The sequence below is a fragment of the Lycorma delicatula genome, chromosome 7 (genome assembly GCF_047948215.1).
Source record: "Lycorma delicatula isolate Av1 chromosome 7, ASM4794821v1, whole genome shotgun sequence".
Lineage (NCBI taxonomy): Eukaryota > Metazoa > Arthropoda > Insecta > Hemiptera > Fulgoridae > Lycorma > Lycorma delicatula.
Genome location: NC_134461.1, coordinates 89,159,275 through 89,171,361, shown reverse-complemented (window position 1 = coordinate 89,171,361; position 12,087 = coordinate 89,159,275). Strand labels below are relative to the sequence as shown.

Below are 12,087 nucleotides of genomic sequence, written 5' to 3'. Positions count from 1 at the left end.
ATTAACTTATCAGAGAAAAATAAAACTGTGTAGGCTTGATCTACTGTAAATGATGCTTTAAAGTAAAATATTCATTTACTTTTGACATTTATTTCAATATCATATAGTCAAAATATAAATATATTACCGGTTTCTTCAACTTAACTAGTAAGTAAAACGATTTTTGATAAAATTTATATTTTTAAAATGCGACAAAAACCATTTAATTGTTGTAGTCGACTACAATGAATAACATAAAATCTATCAAAAGATAAATTACAATTTTGACTTTACTAAAGGATAATTTGCAAATTAACTCTTAATGTACTGGACTCTTAAATGACTGGAGTGTAATTTTTCATTGAAGGTCTGAAAAATTCGGTTATCCAGAAAGTTAAAATTTTTTTCTTAAAATAGAAATATGATTTTTTCCAGAAGGTTATAATTCTATTTCTGAACGTAATTTACTTCATACAAACAAATAAATAATAGTAATATATCATATGAAAAATAAATAAAGAACAAGAGAAATAAGATATTTATATAGGATGTTCCTTAATTATTATTATTAGATGATCTCAATAGTGGAGATACACTGTTATAACACACCTAAATTTCAGTGTAACTGATTTAGTAGTTTTAGGAGATTTTCGAGCCACGAATTTTATGCAAAGGACTATACGTGTACAGTATATATATATTTTTTTTTTCGTGTAAAATTACATATTAAGTAAATGGTATCGTACTGCTCATACCTCAAATCGGAAAGAAAATTAAATTTCACTCCCCAATACCCCCGCTGTGTGACTGAAAGTAATACCATACTTTTCTTCGAAAAATCGGCAAAAAACTATATTTTTATAAACTAATAAGTAAAATAACTTAAATATCCAAAACACTAAGAGATTCTTGCAAAAATATTTTATTATATTTATTTTTTTTAGATTTATCCATTAAAAAAATTAAAGTAAAATATAAGTTTTTTAAACAAAAATTTTAATTTAAAAAAAGTAAAGAAGCTGTACTAAACAATAATAGTATTTCAATTGTTATCACAATTTTGTTTTTCTAAAGTCGGCGTAAAATTAAAGATTAATTTTTTAATATTGTCCTAACTTAAATAGAAATAAAGATTTATTTAAATAGAAATTTATTAAATTGAACGATTATTTTTTTAAATTTTTGCTTGAGTGTTTTTTTTTAAACACAAAATCAATTTTTGATTTTTATTTAGTGATTTTTTGGAAGGAGTTGTAATGATGTAAAATAAATTCCGATACACATTTTTTGTATTTAAATAACAATATTTTTCGGGTAGTTTTTCATAAATGAAAAACAGTTGTTTACAGTTTTAATTTTAATTACTCATTATTAAATTTTACCAGAATAGAAAATTGATAAAATTGAAAAAAAATATTGTATAGAACTGATTTTAAAGATACAACGTGTTTAACTTTTTTATACTATTTAATATTAAACGGGGAAAAAAAATTGTTACAAATTATTTTCTTTGTAATATGAGATGTAAAGATTAGCAAATTAGCAATTATTAAAAAATCTGGGAAAGTGTTGTGACTTTCAATGCTATGTCAGTAAAGTACCTTGCACAGCTTTTTCAATGCAAAAATTTTCGGGTTTGTCTAAAATTTTTTGAAATTCAATCATTAAAAATTTTTTCTTAAGTATAATATATTAACAAAAAAAAACTTTCAGAATTTTCTGAAATTTTGGGGCCCATCTATCAAATGGTTTTTTTCTTGATTATAATGATTCCAAAATAAGATTTAAGCATTAAAATATCCAAATCTCAAATAAAAGAGTTTTTGATTTTAGATGTTCCCTTACTCTGTGGGGAAAATTGAGTAAAAAGTTGTTTTTGAAGAAGTTATTCTTAAAAAAAAAAAAGAAATGAATTGTTTAAAAATACTGAAAAGATAAAGTTAACCTTTTATAACAATGAAAAAAAAATTGCCGGAGTATATTATACAGGCAAAAACTCTTTAAATTTTAATTGCCCTTAAAGTGACAAAAAGATCAGAAAAAAATTTATTAATGAAAATTAAAAAAGGTTAGTGCTAAAAAAAAGCAAAACAGAATATTATATTTTTTAGAAGTGGGGAATAAATTTTGAAAAAAGTATTTCTAAAAATGTTTGTGTACAGATTAAACCAAATTTGCTTGAGTAAACTTTTCTCTAAATTCTGACACCGCAATAAGGCCAAAACAAGAACGTAATAATTTTCATAAAAATGTTTCTGGGATTAAAATCCGGGGTTTATAATTTTGGGAAATTGTAGAAATTTTTGGTTAACCGCATATATGATGTATAAATACCAAAAAAAAGTTTTTAATATATTAAAATCTAAGGAAATTGAACAGAAAAACAAAAAAAAAATACATATATCAATTTTAAGATGGGGGCTGACTTAAAAATAGATTGCATTATTTATATATGCATTTTAAGTAACAAATTTGCTTTATCTAAAATGCGTCTGTAAAGTTTTCTCTAAAATGCCTCTGAAGAATATCTAAACCGGTTTTTCGCAATATCCCCACTCCTTAACGAATTTGGAAAGAGATTAATATGATCTATCCCCATAAATAAAAATAATTGAGCAAACTTTGAAGAAAATCGGTTCAATCATTCCTGAGATATAAAGCCAAAATCAGTGCGACACACAACGTTCACAATTACGCACGTACAAACATAGATACATGATTTTTTATCTAGATGACAAATTGGTTCCCAAAACATATAGTTTACAAAAAAAACCCGATATCCCTACTTTCTACTGTAAGAAACCTCTACTTACTAAATAAAAGAAACAAAATTTAGTAATAAATATTTATTCACAAAGTAATTATTTTACACTATTTTTATTATTTTTTTTTTACAGATTATTGCGATAACATTGTATTACTGTAAGTAATATTATATCACCTTTGACTAATAATTTTACTTTCCTCATATTTCATCTACAGCTATGCTATAAGAAGGAAATTGTGGTAATCAGTAAAAAAAATGTTAGGGCATATTTTTTTTCGACGTTTCATGACGCAAGAACCTCAAAAAACAAAAATGTGGGGGTAATATTCCTATGTACGTGTGTAGGCATGTTTAAAGCTTAAAATATTTTTGACTGGATAAACCGATTTTGATAAAATTTTACAAAGAAATTTGTGTGCATGGGGCAATTGGTCGGTAAAAGTGTAGTCAATGAATTGCGACCCTTGAGGTGGGATAGACAGATAGTTTTTTGGGGTCAATTTTCTCCAAATTTTACAAACATAACCCTACCGTATATTAAACTCAGTACATGCATATATGCTTATCTTTCCATTTAAAAAAAAAACTTGTCTCATATTCTCTTTCTACCCCAAAAATCTGAAAACGTTATTTTTTATATTGTACATTAACCGATTTTTTTTTCTTCCTAAGCATTGTAATATTAACCGCAAAGGATTTTTGGAATTTAATTATTTATATACAGTGTTATATTTTGTATATAATTATAGATTACAGTTATAAAAAAATATATATATATTTTTTTTCCAATAGCCGACCTCGTGGTGGAGAGGTATAGCGTGTCGGCCTTTCATCCGGTGGTCCCGGCTTCGAATCCCGGTCAGGCATGGCATTTTTCATATGCTAAAAAATTTCATTTTCATATTTTCACGTACAAACTTTTCCGTATTGCCTCCGAAGAATTTTTTCGGCCGCTTGTAATTTTTATAATTGTTTAGTCGAACGTATTTATATAATCATTAACAGGAAATTTTAATGGAAAACTAAAGATAAAATACTGGTAAAAACATATATAAGCCTTTTTATTCAATTTTAAAACGCATAATATTGTATATTTTTAATCTGATAAACAATACAAATAAATACTTGAATAACTTAAGTACATTTTTGGGAGCAATACTGAGGTGGGGGAGCAGATCAAATTTTAAACTATAGATTATTTTGAAATTTTAAATTAGCTTTATTTTTCATGAATCGTTATTTTTTCGTTATAAAAGAATAAATAATCAATACCAGGAACAATGTTATTATCAGCTGTTTTTTTTTTTTTTTTTTAATTATAACCAGTAATGTGAACTAAAATTTACAAAATCTTCTTAACAACTTTTGAGAAATTAAGTTAAATTTTTTTTTAATGTTAATAACATTTATTTCAAAATAATTTGTTAATTATCCCTAAGTTGATTTAATAATCAAAATAATGAAAAAATGATAAAATCATTTTCTAGGAAATTAATAGCGTTTTAATAAACTTACTTTTTAAAAATTTACTTGTACTTGAGGTAAAATTATTAATTTAATAATAATTTTCGCCACTAAAAGTGATTAATTAATTATGTAATTACTCTTATCTTTCTCTCATAAATCAATGAACTATAAAAAACCAATAATAATAACAATAACAATAAATTAATAACACATATTGATTATATTTTCTCATGTAAATTCAATAAAAAAAATAAAATTAAAATATTTTTCGCAATTGTTTAGCAGAACATATTTTGATAACCGTTAACATGGAATTTTAACGGAAAAATAAAGTAAAAATAATAGTAAAAACAAAGATAAGTATTTTTATTCACTTTTTAAACACTAATATTGTATATTATTAATCTGATAAATAATGCAAGTATATGAATAACTTAAGTACATTTAATTATTGGTGCTTAATCTAATTACAGTATTTAAGAAGAAAGGTTTTTTAAATAATAATTCGAAACTAGAGCGTTAATCGGATTAATAATTAAGTTTGATGTGGACCCCGTATGACTTCCTTGTAGGCCTATTAAATTACATATATACATTTTTTTTTAAATGAAAAGTACATAAAATTTTATTTCATTGATAACTTCTGATATTTTTTCATATTTTTATTGAATTATTATTTATTGTAAAAACATTTTTACTGTCAGAGGTTAATAATTCTTAATAAATTAATATATTTAAGGCACCGATCTATACAAGGGTAAGGCACCACACGTGCCTTACCCTTGTAAGATCCAAATATTTCATTAATTAAAATTTTATTTGGCTATAACTCTGGAACCAATGAAAATAAGTGCCACTCAAAACCCAATCAATGAGGATTTATTACTGCAGTTAAAAAAAAGGAGTCATAAATTAAATTTTGGGTTTACAAAACTGAAGTAAATGAAGAAGAAAGGCCCCTGTGTGTCATTTTCTCAAAGATTTTGACAGCAGACAGCATGAAACCTAATAAAGTTAAATGACATTTGAAAACGCTTCATAGTGAGTATGTTTACAAACCCTGAGAATTCTTCGAATTAAAATTTAAATCATATGAAAAGCAAACATCACTTTTAAAAAAACTTTGCAAGTGAAAAAGCTTTTTGCCTCTTACAAATTTTCATATAAAATAGCCAGATGTAAAAAGCCTCACTCCACTGGTGATGAGCTTATTTTGCCAGCTGCAACTGAGATTGTAGAAACTATGTTTGGAGATAATTTTGCCAAACTATTGTAGTCCATACCTCTATCAAATGATACTTTTACCCGTCAAATTGGTGATATAGATGAAGCTGTACAGCATCAGCTTATCAGGAAGTTACGTGAGAAAATCATTTTCAATTTAATTTGATGAGGCAATAAAAAAGTTCATCTGATTGCCTATGCTTAATTTTGTGACGGTATGTCAGCAGTAGAAGAACTACTTTTCTACTAATCAATGGAACTCAAAGCAACAGCATTCGCATTATTTGCTATCTTAAATAATTTTATGAATGAGGCAAACGTAGAGTGGAAAATTGGAATCGGAATATGCATCAATGGTGCTCGTTCAATGTTTAGAAGATTCCAAAAATAAACAAGCATTTACAAGACAAAAATCTCCTCAGTATGTCTGGACAAATTTCATGATCCACAGAGAAGCTCTGGCTTCCAAAGAAATGAGCCCTGTTTTGAAAATTATGCTAACGATGGTTGTAACTGTAGTAAATTATATAAAAATGAAACCCCTAAAATCAAGAAAATTTTTTTTCACTTTGTAAAGTCATGGGTACAGTACATTCAGTGTTACTATTTTATTGCGAGGCAAGATGGTTATCACAAGAGAATTTTTTGCAACGTGTTTATGAATTAAGAGATGAAATCGCCATTTTTCTAGAGAAGAGAAACCGACCAGAAGCTGATAAGTTTCGAGATGGTTTATTTGCGATGGAATTAAATTTGACTTGGTCTACATATTTGAGAAACTAATATACCTTGAATCTTCAACTCTAAGGAGCATATGTTGGAGCGTATGGTGTAATACACCACATATACGAGTGATACGTATATGAGAGCGGATATTCTCGTAGTGTGAGAGTGGATACGAGTGATAAAGTTAATATTTTTGTAGAAAATTGGAATTGTGGAGCAAAAATTTAAAGCAAAAAACCTAGAAATGTTTGCAAGTGTGGATGAATGTATTAAAACTTCAAGTCTGAAGAACAACATGTGAAAGTTTTTGCAACCATTGAAAATCATTTAGTCATGCAGGCAATGAATTTTAAATAGTATTTTCTTGCTGATAACAACTTGGTAACAAGCTGTTGTCAGCAAGAAAATAGTCGACTATTTTCCTGTAGCTATATTCCTAATTTTCCAATCTACTGGAAAGCTAATGGTTGACTAGCTTTCCATGTAGCTGCAAGAAGTTGACATTTAACGGTTGTTATATGTAAATCTGTACCACTACCACTGCTAGTTATTAATTTAAATGCACAGGAAATAATTTTCAATCAAGTTTACTTTTACTCACTGATAACCAACTGATCCTGCATTAGAGTAGTTTTTTTGGCCACATTTTCTTTCTACATTTAAGATGAAATGGAATCAGTTTCTTCAAATTCTTTTAAAATAGCATTCACTATCCTTAGTACAACCCTACACTAAGAAGCTATGTGTTATTGTATCATACTGGTATGCTCATAAAGAAAATAATCTTCAAACACTTTCTTGCAGTTATGTCCATTATTATATATTCAATACACAGAACAAAAAATATGATAATATGATTTTGTAACAGATAAATAATATTACAAAAATGTTTAAAAACTTGCTTTATACTTTTTATTCATACTTTAATCATATTATTATCATACACTTTACGTAGTTTAAGGTGTACTTTACTTTTTCATTTCAAAAAAGGTCTACTTTATTGCATTAGAGATGCACATAGTAAATGATGGATTCATTATGTTAAGTGACTCTCTTTCAATTCATGCAGAACCCACATATCAAGCTTCTTAACAAGTCCAAGATATATGATGTGATTTTCAATTGTTGTGTGTGATACACTTAACATCTCTGCAATCTCTCACACACTTATATGATGATATGATTAAATTATGGCTTTGATTTGGTCTTCATAAACTTCAATAAATCGACTACGACAATGGTCATCTTTGAGGGCAAAATCTATAGAAGGGAATTTTTTTAATCAATTCTGATGCTTATATTCAGTTAGGCAATCAACACTATAAACTACACGTATCTCTTTTTGAACCTTACCAGATTTTTTGTCTTTATGGAGATAAAAAGTAAAATATGTCATACATGATGTATGACATATTGTATACTCCATGTTAAAATATGATGATGAACTTACAGGTATGAACAAACTTACATGCAATTTGCTTCTAAGGTATGCTAAAAGTGATAGCTATCATATGCTAAAAGAAGAAAAATCATAACATTGACAGAAGTCCCTTAAAACAAACACAAACCTATTTACTTGTGAAAACCGAAATTACTTTCTTGCCAACCCTAATATTTTTTAGATGAGTTTAGTGTGTATTAATATTAGAATGAAATCAGTATATTGCTTTAATGGTAATTTGAGATAAGTTTATATTCTTTCTTCTTTTTTTAATGTAATTACAATCATTCCATTTAAGAATTTAAAATTTATAATAATCATTTCAATTGGTTTTTAATAATACCATTATTGTTCTAACATTAATGTATTTTATTGGGAAAATATTTTTACTTTTTACTAAAATTATTCATCAAGAAAAAAATTAGTATCAATTTACAGATACTGTTTACAATTACATCAGTTTGAACTGTTAATATAATATGATTATTTTTTAATGGTTTCTTATTTATTATTATTACTTGTTAGCATAGTTATTGCTATTTTAAATATTCAGCATAGTAATTTAAATTCTTTAATATCATTCCTTCAATTTTCTTTACTTTAAATTATTTCAAAGTTTAATTATGATTACGACTAAACATGTAATATTTATTTATTGTAATCAATAAATAATTCCTTATTTAACAATGAAATGTGAAAACAGTATTTTCACAGTTCAATTATTTTTAAAATATCAGACGAATTCGCCAAAAAATATTCTACTTAACTTTCTTTAGTATTAAAAAAATTACAGCTAATAATTCATTGATTTATTCACCATACAGTCAGACTTATGCCAAAGTAAGTTTTTTATGATGTAAATAATATGATTTATTTTTTATTTTTTATTTAACCTCCGGGACCACCGTTAAATATTGAGGATGAGATGAATGATTTGTAGCGTGTGTGAAAATGCCATACCTGACCAGGATTCAAACCCGGGACCTTTGGATGAAAGGCCGAGACGAATATGATTAGAAATATTTAGAACCTCATTAGGAATTGAACTCAGTATAAACTAAATTAAAAGCAACTACACCAATTGGCTGCTATCAACTTTATAGTATGATTTAAATCATTAATTGATTTTATTAAATAATTTCAAAACCAGTAACAAACATGTAAAGCGAAATGATTAAAATCAGGGAATTTTTTTAATTAGATCTGTCATTAATACTATTTAAGAACACATTCAAATAAATTAAATTAATTGTTTAATTATTACTATTTTTTTAATAATGTTAATAATATCATTATTGACTAGTTTATTTTCAGACTGGATAAAAATGGAAATTGAAATACCTTCATGGCTGACAAAAAATTATATAAAAAAAGCACTGGAAAATGGTACAACATCTAACATCTTATCAGTAGAAAGTATTAAAATAAATATGCCGCTAGAAAAAGGGAATAATTACATATCTACTATATATAGAGTGGAAACAGAATATAGAGTAAAAAATGAAAAAGATTTATTAAAAATAAGTTTAATTATTAAAACACCGTCATTAAAAGCTGGATTTATTTCAAAATTGGGTGTTTATAAAAAAGAATTTATTATTTACAATGAGTTATTACCAAAATATAAGCTAATTTTTGGTGAAAAATGGGGTGATGTTAGTGCAAAATCATTTTACTCTTCAGAAGATAATGTTCTAATTTTAGAAGATTTAACTGCTAAAGGTTATGTGATGGCTAATAGAAAGAAACAATTAAATTTTCAGGAATGCAAAGTAGCTTTATCAAGCTTAGCTAAATTTCACGCAGCTTCTGTAAAATTATATGAAACAGAACCTGAGCTGATAAAAAGAGCCGGACAAGAAATAATTTTTAGAGAAGACCTCACATGTGCAGCTGGATTATCAAGAATTGCTTTTAAAAGCATTATTGAAATATGTAAAATTCATCCAGAATTTCAAAAATATGTTGAACCGATAAAGAATTTTGGAGAAAATTTATGGGATATTGCTTCTGAAATGATAAAACCTAAAGAAGGAAATTTTAATGTATTGAATCATAGTGATTTTTGGACAGCAAATCTGATGTTTAAATACACTGATGGAAAACCTGTAGATGTTATACCTATAGATTTCCAAATATCTCGATATTCATCACCAGCATATGACCTTCTATATTTTATTCATTCAAGTATTCAAGAAGATGTAAGAGTAGAAAAATATGATGAACTTTTAAATATTTATTTAGAAAAATTAAATTTGTACCTTGAAATATTTGACAGTAATAAAAGACTTGATAAAAAAGAATTAAATAATGAAATTGAGGAACGAGAATATTTTGCAGGCTATGTTGTAATTGTTTTGCTACCCATTATAGTAGCAGATTCAGATGAGAGTGAAATTATAGAAGTGTTTAAAGAAAAGACTGAAGAAGAACTGTACAATATAGAAAATGGTGACATTGCATTACAATATTATAAGAATGAAAATTATTTGAAAATGATTACAAAACGATTTGAAGAATTTGATAAAAAAGGATGGTTTCTCAGTAGACAATATCCAAATATAAAATTGAAGTTCAGAAGCAATGTATGAATACATCGGAATTATAAAAGTAGATTCTAACCCTGATAATAATAACCCTAGAAACTAATCTCAAAATCTTGGAGAAAAATGAACAGTTTTGTCTGTTATTATATGTGTATTTAATGTTATTGTCAATAAATTGAATTAAATATGAATATTTCATCTGATTTTTTGAGCAAATCCTTTAACTTCTGATTCAAATGTATGCATACATTGTATAAGAAGACTGCTTAATATTATTGGCATACTTGTTCTTGTAAATATGTGTAAACAAGTCTCATCCTAAAGTAATTTATTTTTGCAATGTGTAGATGTCAGTGAAAGTATACACATAACATTGTGTACAATACATACATTATAGATGCATATTTATTCTTAGTATTTTATTTTAAATGAACCAATTAAAGTGAAAATAAAGCATTACCATCTTGTTGTGATGAGTAATAATTGGGAACAATATGTGAATAATAGGGAAAAATGAATTTTTAAAAAGAAACATTCTTTGTTCTATTTATGAAAATAACCAGAAATGCTACAAATCTTTTCCATTATACTTTATAAATACTTGTACATTTATTTAAATTCACTGATGTGTTAAAAAGAAATATCTAAAATTATATCATCTAAAAAATATCATGCTTTATAAATAAAGTACTCGTATCTCCAAGAAATTCATTATGTATTTCAGTATTCTTTATGAAGAATTATTCCTACTTCTAATGATGTATTTATTAAATTTGTTTCAATAATTAATAATAATCTGATAGCTTAATCTATTTTTATTCATATTAATACCATTCTTTAATTGTACAATTCAGGTACTGCTATATTAACAGAACGATGTTAGTAAAGAAATTATTTGTATCATTAAAAAATTTATTTTGTTTAAACCTATAAAATTTTAGTATTGGATGGTCAAAAGATTTCAGCAATTTGGATAAGGAAACGCTGTAAGAGGCGAAATTCATATATATGCCCCTTCATTGTCTGCACACAGTTTTATCAGTCACCAAGTGCGTTCAGACATTTTCTTCCATGGTGAAGGATCAAACTTGTTAAAACAGTCTGTTTTAGTAGTTTCCAGCTCAATATTCCTTAGTCTCAAATGGGTAATATTTTCTCATGTACAAGAGAACAGTTTTACTGGAATCATAGGCAGTCATTGATTTTTAAAATCCTCTACCAATTTATGACCCTTCAAAATGACAATTTAAAAAATCTGTTAATGATTAAGCATGAGTTGGAGTTCCATCTTGCAGTAAAATGGCTGTCAATTCCATATTAAGTCAATTGAATCTGAGAAGTAAAATAACTTTCAAGCATGTTAAGATATGAAATGGTGTTAAAATTTCCTTAAAAAAATATGGCCCTATCTGATGATACATTTCCGAAATTTGGTACTAATGTGGTATGTTATCAGGTGACACTATAGAGAAAATCAGTTATGTAATACAATAAAACTAGATTTTACTTCCTTTTTATAAGAAATATTTCTAATTAATTTATTCATTCAAGTAACTAAAAAATGAAATGCAATTACAACTGCCAGAATTATTCTTATAAGGATAAATTTTTTAGCATGTGAAAAATTACAAATGTGCCTGAAATTTAAGCCCAAAATTCTTGGATGAGTATTATTTTACACTTAATATCTGGAACAATTTCTAGGAATTAAATTTTACATTAAACCACAAATAGCCTTCCTGTTTCCAACTTAGCAATAGAAATATATACTCATCGTCATAAAAAAATTATATTAGTTTTAAGTTCAGAGAATGCAAACAATTAATTTTATAAAATAAAATCTGGGTAGGTACATAATATAATTATTTTTTCTTTATTTTCTGTTATTTTGTTTTTAATATAAGATTCCCTAAAAAAAAATCTTTTGCATTATCTTC

General features: G+C 26.2%; 3 protein-coding genes across 4 annotated transcripts in view; 2 read left to right on the top strand and 1 right to left on the bottom strand.

Moving 5' to 3' along the window:
- The window catches only part of LOC142328065 (metabotropic glutamate receptor 1-like), a 589,241-nt gene that overhangs the window by 164,535 nt on the left and 412,619 nt on the right, over window positions 1-12,087 (bottom strand). The window lies entirely within an intron of this gene.
- LOC142328471 (uncharacterized) overlaps window positions 1-12,087 on the top strand; it is a 38,812-nt gene that overhangs the window by 7,638 nt on the left and 19,087 nt on the right. The gene's annotated exons all lie outside the window — the stretch shown is intronic.
- Window positions 17-10,341, top strand: LOC142328472 (uncharacterized). 2 transcript variants are annotated; one of them, XM_075372284.1, is made up of 2 exons: window positions 17-147; window positions 8,919-10,341. In XM_075372284.1, the coding sequence occupies exon 2, from the start codon at window positions 8,930-8,932 to the stop codon at window positions 10,193-10,195; it is 1,266 nt and encodes a 421-aa protein (XP_075228399.1). In that variant the 5' UTR covers window positions 17-147; window positions 8,919-8,929; the 3' UTR covers window positions 10,196-10,341. The 2 variants fall into 2 exon arrangements, with proteins under 2 accessions (XP_075228399.1, XP_075228398.1); XM_075372283.1 differs by having other exon boundaries at window positions 20-147; window positions 8,908-10,341.

Bases quoted from the DNA above. Each gene is read 5' to 3' on its own strand.
- LOC142328472 (XM_075372284.1), top strand. From the start codon at position 8,930: ATGGAAATTGAAATACCTTCATGGCTGACAAAAAATTATATAAAAAAA.